Source organism: Thamnophis elegans, chromosome 1 (assembly GCF_009769535.1).
Source record: "Thamnophis elegans isolate rThaEle1 chromosome 1, rThaEle1.pri, whole genome shotgun sequence".
Lineage (NCBI taxonomy): Eukaryota > Metazoa > Chordata > Lepidosauria > Squamata > Colubridae > Thamnophis > Thamnophis elegans.
Window position 1 is genome coordinate 2,308,968 of NC_045541.1, and position 23,564 is coordinate 2,332,531.

Here is a 23,564-nt window from a genome sequence, read left to right on the forward strand (position 1 = left end):
CTCGTGTATTTTTATGCTTTTTAATTGACCATCCTCCTTTTGATGGTCTGTGACCATAATAAAAATTTGATTGATAGTGACGGATGCTTTCCTTTGGTTTTTCTTAACATGAAAGTATTGAAAGTGTTGGATAGAAAATGTTGGAAAGAAAGCCTCAGACAATTTCCAGGAATCAGAAAGTGGTATCCAACTATAGATTTTCTCTCTGAGATCTAAGCTTTCTCTAAGATCAAGAAAGGGAAAAGTCCTTCCGAGGGATCGTAAGAGAGTTGCCTGACATGTATTTTTGTATCTTGTTTTTGACAATGGCCTTACAGATTCAGGTTTGGATAGATTAAATACAGATTTTAAAAATTATGGTCTCACTCCACCATTGAGTGCTGCAATGCTTAAAAGTGCTCAGGAGATTTAACATGCAAAAGCTATTCACGTCAAGAGAAAGGAATGGCGAAGACATTGTTACGGTTGGGTAAAAGAAGTAGAGATACTTAAGCGATGGTGAATGCCAAGTGACATTTGTATGGACACTTGTCTTCTATTTTATCTTTTGACTCATGGAGTCTGTTTTGCATATTTTAACAAGAATTGACTACAATATTATAGCCAGGCAAATGATCATGTGTTTCAGGTATGCATGGAGTATTGTAAGAATTCTCACTTTTGCTTTAGGTGTCACCATTTGGGAGCTTATGACCTTTGGCGGAAAGCCTTATGATGGGATCCCAACAAGAGATATTCCTGACTTGTTAGAGAAAGGAGAGCGGTTACCGCAGCCACCTATCTGCACCATTGATGTTTACATGGTAATGGTGAAATGTGAGTAGTTTTAATTTGATTCCAGCTTTTTTATTGAAAGGGTTTCCCTTACAGTTGACTGTCAGAGAAATCCTTTGTAGTAATGCGTGCCATTTGGAAGCATCATTGATGCACTTATGTAAATTATATTCAAATAATATACATTAACATCTTGATGTTTGTAAGGAGATGGGTCTGATTGAAGGGCCTTGCGTTAGTTGAATCCTTATTGTTAGTAGATAATATCACATAGTATTGCCTTGCATCAAATCCATTGCAGACAAATAACATCCCTTTCTATGACAACTGGTTTATTAGATGATAACATTTTATGTTGTACTAGAATCACATATGAAAAGTTGCAAAGAAACATTGTTTTGAATTACAATATAAAAAAGTAGAATGAAAGAAGACCAGTTTGGTGGAGTAGCTTTCCTTGATACAACCAGCCATTTATAAATGTTGATATGTCATGCTAACTAGAGTACATCTCTGTGAGAACATTAGAATCAAGGAGAATCTGGAGACAAATTATTTTGTTTATGTTTGCATTTCTTACCTGGCACATCTTCTTCCCCAACTGTTCAGCTGCTAGAAGATGTAAATCCTGCAGCTCCAGTTTTAATTTTAAAAGAATTAAGAAATACTCTGTGGTATTTCTGGTTTAATTTAAATGAGATTAACAAACAGCCATTTCTTCCATGTGGCTTGCTGCTCACATACACAGGTGAAAACATTATTATAAGATACAAAGAAGTTGATCCCACTAATAGTTTGAGTTGAGTGGTGGCAGCAGGGTACAAGCGATTGGATAGGAAGCGTCAACTTTATACTGGCGAAGTGGAAGAAAGAGAAGGAGAAGAAAAAGAAGAATTCCTGCTTTTGGTATTATATGCTAGATGATAATCAAGTCTTGTGAAAGTTTAAAAAAAGCAAAACCATAATTGATATCAGCCCAAATTCAAAAAAAAAAAACATAATGCAGGGAACGAGGAAGACTTAAAACATCCAAAATTAATGTAGGATATTTTGACCCTGAGTCAGTCAAAATCATGGTCAATGTAGAGGCTGTAAACTGGACCCATTAACTGTGATAAATATTAATTTAGGTTGGGGTCTCTTAGGAGCAGCTAATATCTCATCTTTTGTTGTTCTATCTGCTTTTCTGAGAGTAGACTTAAATACAAAAAATTTAAATGCATGCTTTCACAAAAGCATAACTTTTTAGAATTCTGTTGTAACAAAAATAAATGCATTTTTTTTCCCTTTGGAAGCTTTACACTGCAACTCAGTTGTCATTTCAGTGATGAATTGTTTTGTCGCCTGCTACATACCTGACTGCAGGTGGAATTACCTATGATTGAAAAGCCATCCACAAAAGTTGCTATTTGTCCATAGAAAACTTTTATTTAATATACTGGTTGATATAATTTCAGTTGGTAAATAAATGTTTTTATTGATTCTTCTGACATAAACTTGACATAGATTTAGATCAAGTCTGGATTATTCATGTCAGATAAACAAAACCAGAATTTCACACTTTGCACTGGAAATTAAAATTTTATTTGAATCTAAGATTTTTATTGTAAGCTGCTTTACAAATGTGCAGATAAATATATTGTTTTATTGTTAATAAATAGCAAAAGTACTGATTCTGAAAATAAATTATTAGGTCTTGTCATCACTGTTGTTTCATTATTCTTTTTTCCTCAGTTTCCTTAATAAAGTTATCCTGATAATTTTGTTGATTTATTAAAAATAAGAGAGGCATAATGATATATTATGAGCAATAGGAAAAATGCTCATGACCAGGGCCGGATTTCCCTATAGGCTAACTAGGCTTCAGCCTAGGGCCTCAAGATCAAGAGGGGCCTACATTCAAATTGTTAGCAAAATTAAAATTACACTATTCTAAAAACAGTGAACACTAAAACACTGAACCGAAAATAAGGAGAAATTCTACGCAGATGACTAATAAACAAACATAAAAATGTATTGGTTAAGATCGTTCCAGCGCCACGGCAGTTGGGGAGCCCGCCCACATTCCCGGCACCGGCGGTCGGACGAGAGGCGCGGTCACTCCCAGTAGCTGCCCCGTCGACGCGGAGCCCACCAGCGGCCAGGCAGGTGAGGGCGAGGGGGCCGAGCCGGGCAGCTGAGCGCAGCAGGGGAGGCGGCTGGCCTCGCTGCCTTTGCCGCAGAGCAGAGCCGCCCTCCGTCGGAAGGCCAGCTATAAATATCGATATATATTGATATATATCACAGTAATGATGTATAAGTGGAATAGCCTAGGGCCTCTTTTCATCTAAATCTGGCACTGCTCATGATGATTTGTTCATCCCTCTTTTAGTGGAATTAATTGCATGATCATGGTTTTGGAAGTATGAATCTATATGGAGTGGATCCATATTTCTTCCTATGAATTTTTATACTGAACTTAGCGATCCTATAATATCTGAGAACATAGATATGATTGTATATTAGAAGCAATTTCACAAGGAGTCTTTGGTGTCAGTCATGCATTCCAACTAAACAAAAAAAGGGAGATTTTAAATAAGCAGGTAAGACTCATTGTATTTGTGCTCACTCTATTTGGGCCTATTGCTGAGCAGAATCTATCTGTTAGAAGAGAAGAGAAGTAGGGAAGAGAAGTAGGGCAAAGTAACAATTTCTTCTAAGCTTCGTAAGAGACAGGAAAAAGAAACTTTCTTTGCATGGCAAATGCTTCCCTAGCAGCCGTAGATAGCAAACAGGCTGTATATGCGCAGGTATAAGAGCCGTGGTGGCGCAGTGATTAGAATGCAGTATTGCAGGCTAATTCTGCTGACTACCAGCAGTTTGAGTCTCACCAGCTCAAGGCTGACTCAGCCTTCCATCCTTCTAAGGTTGGTAAAATGAGGACCATGATTGTTGGGAACAATATTCGGACTCTGTAAACCACTTAGAGAAGGCTATAAAGCATTGTGAAGCAATGTACAGGTGAAACTTGAAAAATTAGAATATTTAGAATAAGACCAGGGTCAACGCAGCCGTCTACCAGGAGATTTTGGAGCACTTCATGCTTCCTTCTGCAGACGAGCTTTATGGGGATGCTGACTTCATTTTCCAGCTGCCCACACCAAAAAGCACCAAAACCTGGTTCAGTGACCGTGGGATTACTGTGCTTGATTGGCTAGCAAACTCACCTGACCTGAACCCCATAGAGAATCTATGGGGCATTGTCAAGAGAAAGATGAGAGACATGAGACCGAACAATGCAGAAGAGCTGAAGGCCGCTATTGAAGCATCCTGGTCTTCCATAACACCTCAGCAGTGCCACAGGCTGATAGCTTCCATGCCACGCCGCATTGAGGCAGTAATGGCTGCAAAAGGGGCCCAAATCAAGTACTGAGTACATATGCATGCTTATACTTTTCAGAGGTCCGATATTGTTCTATATACAATCCTTGTTTTATTGATTGCATGTAATATTCTAATTTTCTGAGATGGTGGATTTGGGGTTTTCATGAGCTGTACGCCATAATCATCACAATTATGACAAATCACGGCTTGAACTATCTTGCTTTGCATGTATTGAGTCTATCTCATATATTAGTTTTACTTTTTAAATTGCATTACTGAAATAAATGAACTTTTGCACCATATTCTAATTTTTCAAGTTTCACCTGTATAAGTGTAAGTGCTATTGCTATAGTCAATATTAACAGATACACAGAAATATTAATGATGTCAGGCATGAAATTCAGTTTTTTTTAAAAAGCACTCATGGATATTCATGTTGTCATGTTTAGCCACCTTTATGCTTTTGGAAAATGTTTATGTTTAAAGATATTTGTTCCTTGGAATATAAACAAGATTCTAAAAGATATACCTGGTTTGGAATATTAGAGACAACCAAAATCTACATAGCAGCTGGAACTGAACATCCAAATGTCAAATTCAAACTGGGATTCAGAAGTTGGAAGATGGACATTATAGCTCTCAGCCACAGTCAGAGAGAGAAACAACTAAAATGCTTTACAGAACAGATAACGCAGGCAATCACAAACTATAGTGATAATGTGTAAAGCAGAATGAACAGTAAAAAAGAAAAGAAAAAAAGAATATATGCAAAAAAAGCATATACTGTATATTAATTGTACCTTATACCTATGTTTACTGCAAGCCAGAATCTACTGAATGTGTTTAGTTTCAGAAAGAGGTTTTAAAAATAAGATTGTTGACTTGCAGAGTGTGGTAAAGAATAATAATGTTTAAAATGGAAATGTGAGGACAGGATCAAATTGTGGAGTTTTAGAAATAACTGCTTAATTTCCAGTGGTCTCCTCATAATTACTATTTTAATTAAGCATTTATGGGGGAAAAAAGGAAGTCTTGTAGCAAAAGCACCTTTTCTCCCTTTTTGCGCATGGCCATAGGTTGGATGATTGACGCTGATAGTCGGCCCAAGTTCAAGGAGCTGGCTGCTGAATTTTCTAGAATGGCTCGGGATCCTCAAAGATATTTAGTCATTCAAGTAAGTGGCCTGAATTCATCTTCTTTCCTTTCTCCTCCTCCTCCTTCCTGGCTGACAATGGTTTTTCTCAGCATTTTGTGTTAGTTTAACCTTGAATTTTTGAAATGTCTATCCCTTTTCAGAACAGTTGTCTTACCACTCTTTGGAGTTTTCAGAGCACTTGAAGTGTTCTCAAGTCACTGAAAACAGATAAATTGGGGCACATGTTACTTCTGTTTTAATTAGGAGAAAATGAAATGTACCATTTTGTGTTAAAAGCCAATGGCAAAAAATACCTTAGAGGTTCTGCCAATCACAATGCTTTCAAAAATACCCTCTGTATAATGTAGGATATATTTGTAGCTCAAATCATGGCATCTGAATATGCTCACCTTTGTGACGATAATCCAGATAAAAAGCTGATAGACGCAAACAGTACATGTTTATTTACCGCACCAAGATTAGCTACACTAAGCTTAGCTACAAGTATGTATTAGATCAGCAAACCTCCTTTTCCCTGCCTCATCTGAAGAGCTAGCTATGGTGAGTTATTTTTTTCTCCTGTGCTATTTTTGTGTTTATTTTATCATTAGGCAGAACAACAAAGATTGCCCCATATTGCAGTAAGATGAAATATTTTAATTCTCACCCAATTTCTCTTTGTACATCCATTAATAGTTTTGAGCTTAAAACAGGGATCTTTCAAGATTGGAATACTTTGAGGATGGTTGGAATGGCCACAGAATGCTTCTAGCAAGATGAAAAACACTTGTTTCTATCTCAAGATGTTCTGGATGTGCTATATTTGTACTCATCTTACAATTAGCATATGCACTCATTTTTTTCATAAATATATCGGATTTTTCTGTAAACATTAGCAGCAGCAATACAACGAATACTTTTTAATTAATAGGAAGCTAGGCATTAAAAATATATAGTTCTCTTCGGCAAAAGCTTTTTAAATAATGTGCATTAAAGTTACAAAAACATATTTCCTTTCCTGCTTTAGAGGCTGTTCTGGTCAATGCTAGTACATGTTAGCTTACATGAAAAGCCTGAATTGTACGCTGAGTTGTTAAAATACATCAGGAATGGTTGGTAGCTTGAACACTTTCAATTTTGAATTCAGGTAACATATATTCTACACATTCCCCAAAGTTAGCATTTCTGTTCCAGCACCTCAAAAGATAAAAGAGTGAGGCCTGGGAGCAAGATGATATCAGTGTGACAGATAAAGTCAGTTTCAGCAATCCCAGGATTCCCCAAGGAACACAGGAAAGAAAGTTAAGACAGTCAAAAGCCCACTGAAAAGTAGATTTCCTACTTTGCAAACAAAAAAAAAAGTTATTTTATTCAAATTCAGGTGAGAAATCAGGTGAACTTTTTACCTATTAGAATCATATTCCTTTAAACCAAGAGCCACGATGAAGAATTCTAACAGGATGAAGAAGCTTCCCTACATGACATTAATTATTTGCCACTTAGCTTAGAATAGTAAACTGAATGTAATCATCCCTCAAAGATTTCAGATAAAAATTTTCTCCGTCATCTATTAGTAGATTTCACTGGAGATGCTAGAGACTTAATCTGCAAAGCAGGTTTGCCACTATAGAGCAAAGATGTTTTTCCCCTCCCATAAATAGCCTTCTGCAAACCACTAAGCCTTAGTTCTCTTGATATAGAAAACAAACGTCTATTATGAGGCTGTTACAAGTTTTGTTTCTGTACAGTTAGGCATATAATTCACATTGCAATAGTTGTATTGTAGGAAAGTAGTAACATCTCACCATCTCTTGCTGTGATTACTCCTCTGCATAATACTTTTATTGGTAAAACAGTATAAATACAAGGTTTTGGTTTGGCATTGACATAATCCTGATACTTAGGAAAGTATTGAATAGGGGTTTTTTAAAATTGTTTTTGCTTTCTGTGGAAAGAACAAGGGTATCTAATAAGGAGAAGTATGAAAGAAAATAATATACCTAGATTCATAGAATCACAGAATCACAGGGCAAGAAAGGATATCACAGTTCTTCTAGCCCAACTGCCTCCTCACAGCAGATGTCTTATACCATACAAGTCAAATAGTTGTCCAGTCTAAAACCTCCAGTGATAGCTAATTTAATTTAATTTAATTTATTAGATTTGTAGGCTGCCCAATCCCGGAGGACTCCGGGAGGCTTACAAAGAACAAGAAAATAAAATAAAAATAAAAAAATAATTTAAAAATTCCCCAACACGCATACGTTCTGATTGGGGCTGGACCCTACATAATAAGGTCAACAGCCCCAGGCCTGCCGGAACAGCCAGGTCTTAACAGCTTTTCTGAAGGCCATGAGGGTGGGTGAGGTCTGGACCTCTGGGGGCAGCTGATTCCACAGGGTCAGAGCAGCCACAGAGAAGGCCCTCCTCCAGGGCCCTGCCACACGACACTGTCCGGCTGACGGCGTCCTAAGGAGGCCCACCCTGTGGGATCTTATGGGCCGTTGGGAGGTATGTGGCAGTAGGCAGTCTCACAAATACGCTGGTCCTGAGCCATGTAGGGCTTTAAAGGTAATGACCAACACGTTGAATAACGTTGATTTCGGTCAGCCAAGCAGATTGATGGTTGATGTGATCATCAGAGTAATAATTTTTTTATTTTCTATCAATGGGACATTGTACAGGGTGATGATCGAATGAAGCTACCAAGCCCCAATGACAGCAAATTTTTCCAGAATCTGCTGGATGAGGGAGACCTGGAAGACATGATGGATGCTGAAGAATATCTCGTCCCTCAGGCATTTAATATTCCTCCACCCGTCTATACATCAAGGGCAAGAATTGACTCCAACAGGGTAAGAAGAAGAAAAGGCTTAGATGACCTAAGGGCATATGCACACACATATACACAGAGAGATCACTGGCAAAGTAAATCACAGACTAAATATTATATTTTGATTTTTGCTTGGCTAAGTAGTGCGGGGTGATGGAAAATGTCAGATTAAAGACAGTCATTTAGTCTGCATTTCTCTAAAACATGAAGGACAAAACAGGTAGCCCTCAATTCACTACCACAATTGGGACTAGAACAGTGTTTCTCAACCTTGGTGACTTTAAGTCCTGTGGACTTCAACTCCCAGAATCCCCCAGCCAGCTGGCTGGGGGATTCTGGGAGTTGAAGTCCACAGGACTTAAAGTCACCAAGGTTGAGAAACACTGGACTAGAATTTCCATTGCTAAGCGAGGCAATGGTTGAGCGAGTCACGTTTTATTTTACAATCTTTTTTGCCACAGTTGTTAGATGAATCACTGTAATTATTAAGTAAATCACAGGGTCATTTAGCAAATCTGTCTTTACCCCATCGCTGCATTGGCTTTGCTTGTCGGAAGCTGGCTGAAAAAGTCGCAAATGATGATCACATGATTCCAATGCAACCATAATAATTACATATTGGTTGCCAAAAAAAACCTGAATTTTGATCATGTCACTGTAGGAACACTGCAACAGTCACAAATGTGAGGATGTGTTGTAAGTCAGTTTTTTTTTCAGTGTTGTAACTTTGAAAGATCATTAAATGAATGGGTTGTAAATCGAGAATTACCCTGTACTCCACAGAGTATCCAATATAGATTATGTCACTCAGGCTCCTAACACAGCTGATGTGCACGTAGATGGATGCTGAACTGACATTGCTGTCTTTCAGGAGAGAAGGGAAGGATCGCCAAAAAGTGTACCCATATTCTCATTCAATAAATGTATTAGTGGAGTAAACATTCCTGTCTCCTGAGAAGTCAAAGCTCTCCTTTCAGTCAGGCTAATACCCTTAGAATCTGTCACAGAACCAAAGACAGATGACCCATGCTTATTGTTCCCACAAATCCAAAAGGAGGGGACTCTTTGTTTTAAAAAATGTACGATTCCTGAAACATTCAAAACAGATTTCCTTGCAGAGACACTCGTCTTTGTCAGCGCTCCACAAGCTCTCTTGTACAAACATTAGTATCTATCTCAACTGGGGATGGGTTTTCTAAATATGATTTGTGTATATCTTTTGACTTACCTGCCCTAACATGATATCTGTCGTATAAAATACATATGTACAATTCACAGGAAAGAAATGTGTCTTTCAGGGCAGCTAATCTGGATTTACATTCTGATCTGGGAGCAAAATGGCTGGAGATATAGCAGTAGGCATTCTGGTGTGGTTCTTGTTTGGACAGGGCCAGGAAGGATTTCTTGGCCTGAGTTGACTTCTTGGTAGAGTTGACTTATAAATACAAAGAGTGTGGTTTCCTGGGCCCTTGGTTGTTGTCTGTTTCTCTCCTTGTCACCATTCGTCCACTTGCTGGGATGATGAAAAGACGCTTCAACAAGTTCACATATTGTAGGATTAACGATGAATGCAGCTCAGTGTTTGCCACAACAAATTGTATATTAGACAGAATAGCTTGGTGTGGATGTAGAATGATTGTTTTCTTCAATGTTGAAAGAGAAATCATCTCAGCAAAGCAGTTGGAGCCAGGTAATCCCCAGTTATGACCACATTGAGCCCAAAATTCAGGTTGCTAAGTGAAATATTTGTTAGGTTAGTTTACGACCTTTCTTGGCACGGTTGTTAAGTGAATCACAGCAGCTGTTAAGCTAGTAACTTGGTTGTTAAGTGAATCTGGCTTCCCTGTTGACTTTCTTTGTCAGAAGGTTGCAAAAGGTGATCGTGCTGCAGCTGTCATAAAAGATGAAACCAGTTGCCAAGCGTCTGAATCTTGATCATGTGACCAGGGGGATGCTGCAATACTACGGTGAAAAGGGGTCATGTCACTTTTTTCAGTTCTGTTGTGATTTTGAATGATCACCAGCTGAACTGTTGTAAGTCAAGGACTGCCTGTATTCTATGGAAAAAGGAAGTGTGAACGGTTTCAAGCATTTTAAGGGAAGAGAACTGAACAGGATTGTTTATTATGCTCTCTTTTTCATCCGGAGAAACAGGAGGAAATAATTGTTTATGTCCAAGCTTCAACCCCTTTCGCCATTCAATCATGTATTTTTGTCTCCCCAGAGTCTATTGTTTACATGAGTTTGAAGTACTGTCTTCTTTCCTTTGTCTAAAGCAGTGTTTCTCAACCTTGGTGACTTTAAGTCCTGTGGACTTCAACTCCCAGAATTCCCCAGCCAGCATAGCTGCTGGGGGATTCTGGGAGTTGAAGTCCACAGGACTTAAAGTCACCAAGGTTGAGAAACACTGGTCTAAAGCAACATGTGGAATATAGATTAAAATGTACCTGTGCTCCTTTCTGCTGCTGGGACCCAACCCAGAACTTAGTAGATAAATAGTATTTTGGATTCATAAAGACCCTCTTACTTGGATCTCTGGCAGTTCCCCTTAAACTGCATTAGCTGTCAAAGTCTCCCACCCAAGAACCTGTAGAGATTCCACCAACATAACAGAGCACTACTATAGTAAAGAGGAATTAACTCTGTGGCTAAATATGAAATATATTTAGAGTTATTCTTCTGCAGAGAAAAACACATACTTAAACATATTAAACATGAATGGTTGTTCATTGTAAGGCTAAGAGGGAAGAAGTGAAATGAACTCCAAGCTCAGTCTTTACAATCACTATTCTTTGGCATACGGCTTCCTTGAGCTCACTGGAAAGTAGACTTGTTTGCATTAATGAATATGAATATTAAATGGAGCTATTGCAATTGATGGGATTACCATGAATTGGAAATAAATTGGAGCAGTTTAAGCTGTTTATACTCATTGTTACTGGGAAATTAAATTCTATAGTAAAGTTTCCATGCTCTTATATAGAATCTATAGTTGCGAAATCTTTTCTTTGAGTTTAATGAAAAAGAGCCTTGCCTCATTAAATTATACATTTATTTGAATATTTATACAATAAATTAAAGAAGATAATTCCTTCTTTGTACTAATTCCAGGGTTTTTGATCCCCTCATATTTCAGTGGCAATTTTTTTTCATGGAGATTTTCAGCTTTCTTGCAAAGTTAGCTTTGGTGATACTCATGGAATAATATGTTTCTTGACCTTATAAATAACAAATAAAAAATTTGTTCCTTGTCCTTTACAGTTATGCCTGTGCATTTTTTAAAAAAAGCCAAATACTATTCTTTGGTTATTAAATAAAATTGGCTGTCAGGAAGATCTGCTATGAACTACTCTGCTGTTGTCAGAAATTGTTTATCATTGTTTTTCATTTCACTTGCTTTATGTCTATGGCAAATCCCACTTTTAAGCTCCATTTTCTGCTCAAAGGCATCTGGGGTATCTTTTCGCAGAACTGATATATACAATGTGCTGTAAAGGAGTGTGTGCTTACACCTGTACAGGGGGTTGTGTTCTGTTGGCCTCCCTAGCTTCCTCACATTTCCGCATTTCCCTTACAATCTCTGATACTTTGCCCGTGACGAACAGCCAATTCGGTAAATTTCTCCATCCACACCTTGACAGAGAATTTTTCTTTTTGAACCTTGACTTGAGAAGAAAAGTGAAGAAGACCATTTAATTTTGACCTTTTGGGCTTTTCCTTGAACTATCTAAAGCAGCCAGTATGTATCTGATTGTTTGTGTGTGTGTGTGTGTGTGTGTGTGTGTGTGTGTGTGTGTGTGTGTGTGTTTATGAGGTTAATATAAATCTAATAAACCTAAACCTAAAACCTAAACCTAAATACTATATCCTATCAGAGTTTGCAAACTAGTTTGAAAAATGTAAGTTGTTTTACATAATTAAGGTTATAGAGCTAATTAAGAATTGGAGGAAACAGGAAAAAGGGAGAAAGAAAAATACTATGACTCTTTTTTTAAGAAAAAACATGACTTTTTATTGAGAATTTTAATTACAATAATAAAAACAAATACAAACTAAATTTAGAGAAAGAAGAGAATGGAAAGAAAAACTAAAAAGTACAAGGAAAACAAGAAGGAAGAAAAAGAAATGAGAATATAATAAAAGAAATATAAAAAAGTGATAGTGATTTCCATTCATTAAATGTATAAATTAATACTACATTAAATGCATAAATACATTTAATAACTTTATACTTCCTATAATATTAAAAAGATGTTTCTTCATCACATAACCCATCCCTTATTTTTAATAACATCCATATAGCATCAGCTTTTCAATTCTCACGTCAGCAAAAAATCCATAAGGCATTGACAGAACAATGCAACAAAACGTTTTATTTTAACATTGATCAAAAAAGCTTTATATTCCCTCCTTTTACTTCTAACAGTTTTATTTCAATCAATAATGTATTTAATTCAATCAAATATTGTCATAGGTTTTATTTCTTTAAATTCTTTATCCCATTGCCCAGATTTCTTGAAGGTTTTAATGAGCTTTTGTAGCTCAGTAAGAAAACATTTTTCAATCATTCTCTTCTTTTATCATTTGAATTTCTCTTTTTAACAACTTCAGCCGGTTTCTTTGGTATATCCAGCAATGACGAAAAAATTACTTAAGGGAACTCTGCCTTACTGGGATTTGATAGTCTCCAAAATGGCAGATCCACATTGAATTTCCTTTAATTCTTATTTTGTCTGAATTTTGTAGACATTAGGATAGAGGCCAGGAAATTGTGACCTTCTAATTGCACTTTAGGCATGAAGTAGTGAGTGATCTTGCACTAGCCATTCTCTCTCAGCCTTAGAAAGCGAGCAAAGGGAGACCACTTCCGACATCTTGCCAAGAAAATGGCACCAACTTGTCCAGGCAGTCACCAGGAATTAACACTGACTCAAAGGCCTATGTGCATATCAGAGGTGGGTTCCTAACAGTTCACACCTATTCGGTAGAACCGGTTCGTCAAATCTAGCGAACCGGTTAGAAGAGGTCCCACCAGTGGATGTGGAAAGCAGGCCATACCTGCAGAAGAGGTTCCAGAATTTTTTGAAACCCACCACTGGTCCTTGGATATGATTATTCTACACTATCATGCTCATATTTATAAAACTCAGCGCCTCTGTGAAAGGTAAGGATGACTACTGCGTTTGTGGTGCAATCAGAACATTGCGTGTGTTGAAGTTGTTTTAACGCAAACCAAAGATGCCTTTTAAGAAACAAGTTTACATCACATTCTTATGCATGTCAGTGCTGTGTGTTAGGTAATTTAAGGTGGTTCTGACAAGTGTCTTGTCAGGTGGCATTTTCATATCCGGTCACATGGGTGGCAAGCCACTCCCATCCGGTCACATGGGTGGCAAGCCACTCCCACAAAGGAGGCCACACCCACAGAGTAGGTTCGAACAATTTTTGAAACCCACCACTGGAGCATATACATTTTTGTTAATGTTTGGGTCATAATGATAATCTGTACTATGCAGAGCTCTATGAGGTAAAATACATTTTACAAAAAAAAGGAAGTAGCCTTCTTCATTCATTGCTCTTAACGAATAAACAGAAATAAGAATTATAAACAACAAATAAGAGTTATAAAAGGAAACCCAAGGAGTAAGAAGATTTAGACTTAAAATGGTAATTATTATTTTCTCTCTCTAAATATTTTTGAATGCATTATTGTTGTAGATTCCAAGATCTACATTAACTCAAGTGAAACAGAAAAATTTCATCAATGCAGCTATTATTTCCTTTCTCAGGCCAAGAATATCCAATTATAGTTTTCTTTATCTCTTACATAATGAAATTGAGAATATTATCATCAACTTTGTATTCAGATGTTTAGGCTCTCTACTCTTACCACTCATTCAAATCTCGCTCTCCCTTTCCCTCCCTCCCTCCTTCTCTCTCTCTGAGACCTTTTCCTCTTGCTTCTACAATGATTACTTCTGTAAAAGCTTTGAAGAAGATGTGCTTCATTTCATTTTCAATGACGGATGATGGCTTTTGAGAGGCTCAGAATATCCTTTGATTACTGGATAAAGTACAAGGGGGTGGGGGGCAATGAGAGAAAGGGTAATAGGGAGGGGGCAAGTGGAACATGTTCATCATATCTTTTTTGTGTTCCCCCTTCCCTCTGCTGCCGCCGAGCATGTGGCCTTTTGATTCATTCCTCCTTAAGAAGTGTTCCCACTTGAAAGTTCAGAATGCCAGGCCTCCTATGTTTGTTTGTTTTTTAGTTTCCTTTTAAATCCCCCAGGGCATTTAAAAATGTATATAACTTGCCAGGCAAGATCGAGACTTTGAGACATCAAAAGCTTTTTGTTTTTGTTGATATTGTCACCTCCGATGGTGTGGCATGGAGATGGAGGTCACAAAATGCATGGGTTTATGCACACAAAGGAAAAGTAGTATTGAAGGAAGAAAAGAGGATTGGAATTAGACAAGGAGAAAGATGTACAGGCAACTAAGAATCTATAGTCCTCTTGATTTTGTGTACTCTACTCAGTCTGTTTGATGCACAAATGTATTAATGTAAGGAATCACTCCTCTAGATATCAGTGGAAATCTGTTTCAGCTGTTTCATTCTACATCAGTGTTTCTCAACCTTGGCCACTTGAAGATGTCTGGACTTCAACTCCCAGAATTCCCCAGCCAGCGAATGCTGGCTGGGGAATTCTGGGAGTTGAAGTCCAGACATCTTCAAGTGGCCAAGGTTGAGAAACACTGTTCTACATACCCCATGATCAATTAAAAACAGCACGCTCTTTTCAACATTTCACTCTTAAAAGTCGGGCCATCCTTGTTTCCTCCATATATCTTGAAGCCGAGCATCCGTGAGCATCTCTCCTGCAGTTACAATACAATACAGCACTGGAAATATTTATGAAATATTATAATTCATTAGCTTTGAATCCTGGGCACTGAAGGGAAGTGTCTCATTAAAGTGATTTTAACCATATTCTTTGACAAACAAGGCACTTCAGAAGTTTATTCTTCAGCTTCTGTTCTACAAACAAAACATGATAGAGTAGAGGGAGCCATGGTTACCCCCACCCCACCCCCCCATTGGCATAATGTGGTACGGTCCAATCTAGTCTGATAGTAATAACAGCACCGTAAACAAGACATAACATAATCGATAGCACTTTCAACTCTCTCATCCCATGGAGGCAAGCCAAGAATACTTTATTACAAGAGTAGTAAAACACAGCCACAGACTTAACTTTCTAATTATATTTTCATTCACTTCCAGAGAAAGGACATATGATTGTCTGTGATTCTTCATTCCTCATTTTATCTTCCCAAGAAGCAGTGGCTGTCCAAAGTCACCCAGTATGCTCTGTGAGGCTTTTGGCCTCCTCCTCCTCCTCCGTCAGTGGTGGGTTTCAAAAATTGTTCGAACCTACTCTGTGGGTGTTGCCTCCTTTGTGGGAGTGGCTTGATGCCCATGTGACCAGATGGGAGTGGCTTGCCATCCATGTGACCGGATATGAAGATGCCGACGACACTTGTCAGAACCACCTTAAATTACCTCTCACACAGCACTGGCATGCAGAAGAATATGATGTAAACTTGTTTTTTAAAAGGCATCTTTGGTTTGCGTTAAAGCAACTTCAACACACGCAATGTTCTGATTGCACCACAAACGCAGTAGTCATCCTTACCTTTCACAGAGGCACTGAGTTTTATAAATAGGAGCATGATAGTGTAGAACAATCATATCCAAGAACCAGTGGTGGGTTTCAAAACATTTCAGAACCTCTTCTGTAGGTGTGGCCTGCTTTCCGGGTCCACTGGTGGAACCTCTTCTAACCGGTTCAGTAGATTTGACAAACCGGTTCTACTGAATAGGCGTGAACTGGTAGGAACCCACCTCTGTCCTCCATCATTCTAATTTTGGCATACTATTGTTCAGTCCATGCACAGCTAGGGCAAAATGCCTCCCTGACCTTGTTCTATCGCTCTTACATCCAACAGTAGATGAGCCCACACCAACTGCTGTAGTGCACACCCCCACAACTCTATCCATATTCAGCAAATCAGATTTTCAACAACAGGTGGAGACCTAAATCTTCTCACATCATGATGGTATGTAAACAACATTTAGTGGAGGTAGAATGGACAGCTATCATGGGTTTCTGAGAAGAAAGCATTTATGGAAAAATCAAGTTTGCAATAAGAGGACTGAGTAAAGAGATCATTTGCTCAAAAAGAGAAGTCACATTAGCAATCTAATTGAATGGGGCAATGTCAACACCTATGATGAAGACACACACACACACACCACCACCACCACCACCACCACCACCCTGTGCATGCAAGCAAGCCTCACTGAAGACTCCGGATTTCCAGTAGGCCCATTGGGCCATTTTTTGCCCTCCCCAGGCTTCAAGGAAGTTTCCTGAAGCCTGGGGAGGGCAAAAAATGGCCTCCCCCTGCCCTCCGGAAAGCCAGAAATCAGTTGGCCAGTGTGCACATGCGTGCTGGAGGTGACATAGGGCAACGCCTTGCATGCCCTCAGATATGGCTCTGCGTGCCACCTGTGGCACATGTGCTGTAGGTTCAACATCACATCCCTAGATGATATTGAAAAAGGAGAGAAGATGAAAAAGAAGATAAGAGTGACAATATATATCTTATTCACCACATGGTAACTTTGGTCGGAAGACCCCATACAGATTTCAAACGTTGCTCCCAGATTTAACACTGAAGAGCCGATTAGGAAGAGCTACAGCTAGTCAGAGCCACATTTTGCCATTTTAGATAATTCAGTGCATGAAATAACAGCTCTTTTTGCTAGTTACTTTACTGGAGTTGCCTCTTAACATTCCTGTCATCATTGATCTGGAAACATCCTTTACTGAATAGTTTATTGGAATGATATCAAATCAAGTTTATTACAGTCAAAAACCAAAGAACATAATAACTATGTTATTATGCCCTATGAAGCGGTATATAAATCTAACTGCTATTGCTATTGCTATGTTATTATGCCAGCATAAATGTAGGCTCTGTTAGTACAACATACTCAGGAGTGATCTTATCTTTTTTTTTTTCAATCGAGTCTGATTCTTAGAGATTGCCTGGGCAAATCCCTGCAGTTTTCTTGGCAAGGATTTTCAGAAGTGGCTAGCCAATGCCTCCTTCTTAGGGCTCAGAGAAAGTGACTGGCCCAAGATCACCTAGCTAGATATGGGCTAAAGTTCCAGGGACTGGAACTTTCAGTTTCCCAGTTTTTTGCCTGATGCTTTAACCAGGAGTGGGATTTAGCCAGGGCAAATTGGTAGTTCCGGTGATCACTTGGCCCTGCCAGTGGTGGGTTCCTACCAGTTCGCACCTATTTGGTAGAACCGGTTCGTCAAATCTACCGAACCGGTGAGAAGAGGTTCCACCAGTGGACCCGGAAAGCAGGCCACACCTACTGAAGAGGTTCCAAAAAATTTTGAAACCCACCACTGGCAAGGATCTTGTAACTTGACAGCTTTAAGACTTGCATGCTTCAATGCCAGAGTTCCTGAGCCAATCTGACTGGAGGAGGAATTCAGGGAGTTGAAGTCCACAAGTCTTAAAGCTGTCAGGTTTGAAGACCCCTAGTTTTTTTTCCTAAAGGTTTAGGGGTGCAAGGATCTTGTAACTTGACAGCTTTAAGACTTGCATGCTTCAATGCCAGAGTTTCTGAATAGCTACTTGGACCGACCTAAGTACTAATTCATAATTTCATATCCGGTCACATGGGCGGCAAGCCACTCCCATCCAGTCACATGGGTGGCAAGCCACTCCCACAAAGCAGGCCACAACCACAGAGTAGGTTCCAACAATTTTTGAAACCCACCACTGGGCCCCGCCCACCTTCCCCTGCTTGATTCCGCCTCTATTTCCTTTGTTTGAAGCTCAGCTGATTGGCAAGGCAGAGCAAAGTGCCTCGTCTCAGCTGTTTTTCTCACAGACACTGCAGGAAAAGGTAAGATTTAGTGCTGATTTCAAATGCAATGTGCGTGCGCGATGCCCTCATGCACTTGCAAAACACATGCAAACAAAACCGGTTGTTACACCGGTTGAATCCTACCACTGGCTTTAATCACTTCATTAAACTGGTGAAATCCACGGAGGGATAGGGGGTTGCACCCGAGCCTCATCATTGATCTGTGTGGATCCATTAAAAACTACAAAGCAGAAAGAGAGATAGAAGACCAAAAAAAAGGGGTGGGTGGAGGGTTGTCTATGAGCTTCAGTGTAACATTCCCCATTGTAATCGTGGTATATTTCTTTGATGGGAAGTATATGTCATATAATGCATTGCCACGCAGTAGACGAACAGCAAAGGGATAAAAGGCTGCTTTCAACAAGCCTCCTTTGAGCTCCTGTGGTGACACCCTGCATGCCTGCTTCTCCAGCCTCAGCTCTAACTGGCATCATCCTGGACACAATGTCTTTAGAACTGGTGGAAAAGTGAAAGTGAAGTCAGCTGACAATTCCCTCCTGATCGTTTCCTTTGCAAACGAAAGCTCCCTTATGTGTCACAAGAGCGGAACGAGGATTCAAACTGAGGGCGAAGCCTCTGATTGATGGCCCATTTTCCTGGCACGTCCTGCAGTTAATGCTCAGGGAATGGTTAGCGGTGAAGTGTTCCCACTCCTCTAGTCCGTCTTACTGCTGTCAAGGTAGACTGCTAAGAGCCTGCTAACTGGCTCTGTATTTTTTCCCCTTAAAAAAAATAAAATTAAAAAAGGGAAAGGTCTTGTCCCCTTGCCATATCCGTATGCTCTAGTCTAGTTTGCTCTGTGTCTTTGAAAATGTCCCTGCCTCCTTTGGATGCAAATTGAAATATTCTTGTAGATTCTCCTCTGCAAAGCAGTCTCTATTTTCGCTTTGGTGCTCTTGGGGAAGAGGCAGCCCTTCCCCTGGGGACTGTCCTTCAATTTGATTTCATTTTGGTTTAGATCTGTTGTAAATACCATCCTGTTCTTTTGAAATATTTGCTCTGAGCTGGTGGGACAGCTCTATATTATATTTTCTAGCTGTAGCACCACTGGGGTATCTGCAGCACATTATAATGATCCACTTGTATAAACCAGCTGTCTGTATTCCACACAGACTCCTCCTGAATTTCTTTCCACCCAGGGCAGCAGCTGTACCATTTATAGGGCAGGTAGCTGTGGTTCAGGATCTTTCCACAAATACTAGTATATCCTCACTGAACAATGGATAGCTTTGAATTAAAACTGAAGTAAAAAAATCTAATTTTAAAACTATCAAAAATTATCAGAGCCACTTGTATACAATGTTGAGTTGATATGATAAGTAATAATTGGATATGAGAAGGGAAGGTTAGAAATATTTTTGGACTATATATAAAGATTATTAATAACAATAACAATTATCACAAAAAAACAAAACTATATACAGTTAAATTTTAACTAATAGGGGGGAAATGCTATGATATAGCATATAATTAAATAAAGAAAGGATGATGATAATAAATTATACACATGGAGGATTAGAAATCTTTGGTATTGAATACTATGGATGTTTAGCTAAAACAGAATATGAGGACTTAATGTTAATGGAGGATTTTATAAATAATTAAATGAAATGCCAGCATGTGGTTATGGATTGAATCTTGGTATATTTAAGGATGAAGGATGTTTAAATAACTGTAGTCAAATAAAAGTGGAGGTATGATGATCTTAATATAGTAAATATTTGAATTAAGACATTTGAATTAATATGAATTATATTTGATGACGGTGGAAGAGATGCACAAAAGCTTTTTGTAACCAGCTGATATACTTTTTACAACATATGTTTGTTTTGGAAATAAATAAATAAATAAATAAATAAATAAATAAATAAATAAATAAATAAATAAATAAATAAATCAATCAGAGCCACTGAGGAATTTACCTTTGGTACCTGAAGCAATATAGAACTCAGAAACCAGACTCCACATTATACAGCATTCTAGGTAAAATTAAATAAAGTCACTCAGACCGTGGTCGTCTCTCATCTGGACTACTGCAACACACTTTACATGGGGCTACCCTTGAAGAGTATTTGGAAGCCACAGCGGCATACAATGCAGCTGCACAGACAGTTCTTGAGGCCCCTGTGGTGGCCCTCATAACATTTTCATATAGCACAAGATGCACTGATTGCCAGTTTGCTTCCGGATCAAATTCAAGGTGTTAGTTATACCCTTTACAGCAGGAGTCTCCAACCTTGGCAACTTTAAGACTTGTGGACTTCAACTCCCAGAATTCCTCAGCCAACCACAAGTCTTAAAGTTGCCAAGGTTGGAGACCCCTCCTTTACAGCATAGGTCCAGGTTACCCGAGGAAACGTTTCACCCCAATGGGATTGGCTGACTCCCCTTGCCCTGCCAGAAGGGGCATGCTGTGAACCCTCTCAGTCAAGGAATTCTAGCTGGCAGGGTATATCCTTGCCTATTATCCTTCATTTTAATCTTAATATTCATCATTTTACTGTTTTATATTGTGGCTTTTGTCTTGTTCTAAGCCTCCTAGAGTTGCTTGATTGTGAGATGGGCATAAAAATTTAATAAATAAATGTTAATAAATACATAAAGCTGGGATTTACAAGAAATCATATTTTGCTCTTAGTTGTCAGCAGGATTTGAATTCTGAAAAGCTTCAGTTTTCTTCGCTGTCCTTTTTCTTTGATTACTGAAATATGAATGTTAAATAAGCAAACAGATTTCCATTAATTTGCATGTTCTTAAGAAAAAAAAAATCGCACAAGTAAAATCTGGATAAATACCAAGAATCCCTCAGACATTTTTCCATCTCCATGTTTTCATTTTGTTTTTAGTTGATAGTTTTTTTTAGCTATTTCAGGTTGTGTGCCTGAATTTATTTCTGCAATATAAAAGGCCTTTTATATGTTAAGTTTTTTGGTCAAGATTTTTATCAGTTTATATTTTGGAAATCCATAGCGTCATAATCTGTTCATTTCTGGCTACTTTTTCAACTATAGGTTCCCATCAAGTTTTCTTTAGTGTCAAATGATATTTTATACAGATGATCCAATGGAATCATTTTGGTGACTGCATTGTGTCATTGTTTCTAGTAGTTTGCGCAATTTTTATTTAGATATCAAACTTCTTTAGCAGCAGAAGTTTTTCTCCTAGGGTGCAAAAAAAAAAAGACCCCAATATCAGCTACAAACTCTGTTTGGCATCAGGAAGGGCACTCCAGCCAATAAACGCTCAGCTCCATCCAGTCACCCCAACGCTACTCGAATTAAGGGATTACAGCAGTGTTTCTCAACCTTGGCAACTTGAAGATGTCCGGACTTCAACTCCCAGAATTCCCCAGACAGCGAATGCTGTCTGGGGAATTCTGGGAGTTGAAGTCCGGACATCTTCAAGTTGCCAAGGTTGAGAAACACTGGATTACAGGATTGTAAAAGGGGAGTTTGGTAGCAATTCAGAGTTAGAGACTTGGCAAAATAGGAATTGAATAGAATGCTAGGTAAGTGATATGTTTTTGTAGGGCAACAAATGCTGCTGTTAGACTTGGACTAGGCAGCGTTTTGAGGATAGTAATCCTGGTGATTGTCTTCTCCATTTAAACTGCTTTGTCACCAACCTGCCAACCAATAACTCTTGAGAGTATGATTTAACTTGGAAAGAATGCATACAATGAGGGTCACTTTCCAACTTCAACTCATGTAATGTCCTCCATTTATATTGCATATCCCTGCCTCTTTTTATTAGGTTATCCTGCTGGAGCCTTTACAAAATAATCACAGCACGCCAGAAAAGAAGGCTGAACTTTCCCTCTGGACCATAATCAAGGGAGATAAGACTATCTCTGGTGGATAAATCTAATAAATACCATGAGAGTTTCCAACCTTTAATAAAATGTCATTAAGAGAGAACATACTCCAAAAATATCTGCCCTTTGCCTTTATTATTTCAATCTCAATTCAATGTGTTGCGATCAAAGACTAGCACAAGCAGAGTACTCTTTGAATATGTGTGTGTGTGACAGAGAGAGAGAGAGAGAGAGAGAGAGAGAGAGAGAGAGAGAGAGAGAGAGGGAGAGAGAGAGAGAGAAACCAAATAAAATTTAAGAGAAAGTTAAAATACATTTATAAAACAAGGTATTCCAAGTGAGGACTAGGCTAAAATCTATATTTAAATTATAAAGCAGACTGTTGTTGTGCTATACCATGCAATGCAATTAATATGATATTTCTACTTCCTAGAGTGACATTGGTTAGCTTACAATCAATAAAAATTGAGACATTAAAAACAGTTATAAGTATAGGAACAATTAAAATAACAAAACATGAATAGACTGAACACAGGGCTTGCATGGAGGATGCTTCTGTTGGTTGCTTCGCAAAGTATAATAACATCTAAAATAACAAAGAAGTAATAATACCTACAATTTAAATGAATTATAGTTACATAGAATATGTTTGGCTAGTGGAAAATCGATCCACTAGGTTTGATGGATTTTCCATCTTTCAACCCAGCTACAGGCGTTGTAGCAAAAGGCAGTTCATCTATGAGCAGCATCAGGGCGAGTAGGATGGATCTGGTTGACTGTTACTGCAAAAGGAGCAAGGAAGAAGAGCATGTTCCATAGTTTCAATCTGTCCAAAATTACAGGGCAATGCTACTTTTTTGGTAGTTGCCATTTATACTGCAGCGGATGCTTTTGAGTAGGGGCACCCAATCTAAGGCCAAAAGTCTGGGGTTACTCCAACAAATTTTATTTTGAATATAATTAGGAGGATAAAATATTAGCTATATGAGGAGCAATTATATTAACCCTCTCATATGTATTTTATAATTTCTGTATTTCTGAGAATATCTTTTGCAGACTTAAAGTTTCTTTCTGCTGTTGAAATTGTGCCATTATCTCCAGCTAACAAACACTGCTGCTTTAGCTTAGAAGGTTAACAAAATTAAGCATAGATTTACAATAACATTTTATTTTCACTTTTCTCTGGTTAAAGATATACTTCAAAGGAACATCTGTATGCTTTTCTTCTTATCACTCTCTATAAACAAGGAGTGAGACCTTGGAGTGCCAAGCCAAGATAATCAGTGAGAAAAGTATGAGTGTTTCATTCCCAATACACAAACCTTCCAGCCTCCAAGTAGCAATGTTATTGTTGCAATTTTCTTTATTTCTTTTTGTCTCTTTTTTGTATTTCAAGTTTTAAAAAAAGTCTGATTCTTGAATGTGTTAGAAGAGCACCCACAGTAATGAAAGAGGAGAATTTTAGTCCATAGGTTACAAAGAATAATAAAAGAAAAAAAAATAGAAGAAAACTTAATCCATTCGTTTTAAAAGGCTTGCATAAATTTCATCCATAAAGATAGCATTTAAAAAGTAAGATAACCCACTGTCCAATACCATTCAAAGCTAAATTCCGCCACTTGTTTCTTCT

General features: G+C 38.3%; 1 protein-coding gene across 1 annotated transcript in view; it reads left to right on the plus strand.

Annotated features, from left to right (window-relative positions):
- The window catches only part of LOC116520804 (receptor tyrosine-protein kinase erbB-4-like), a 50,711-nt gene that overhangs the window by 11,919 nt on the left and 15,228 nt on the right, over positions 1 to 23,564 (plus strand). Inside the window, exons 3-5 of the mRNA XM_032235172.1 lie at positions 670 to 816; positions 5,214 to 5,311; positions 7,957 to 8,127. Of these exons, the coding sequence (XP_032091063.1) occupies positions 670 to 816; positions 5,214 to 5,311; positions 7,957 to 8,127 (416 nt within the window). The remainder of the gene's footprint in view (positions 1 to 669; positions 817 to 5,213; positions 5,312 to 7,956; positions 8,128 to 23,564) is intronic.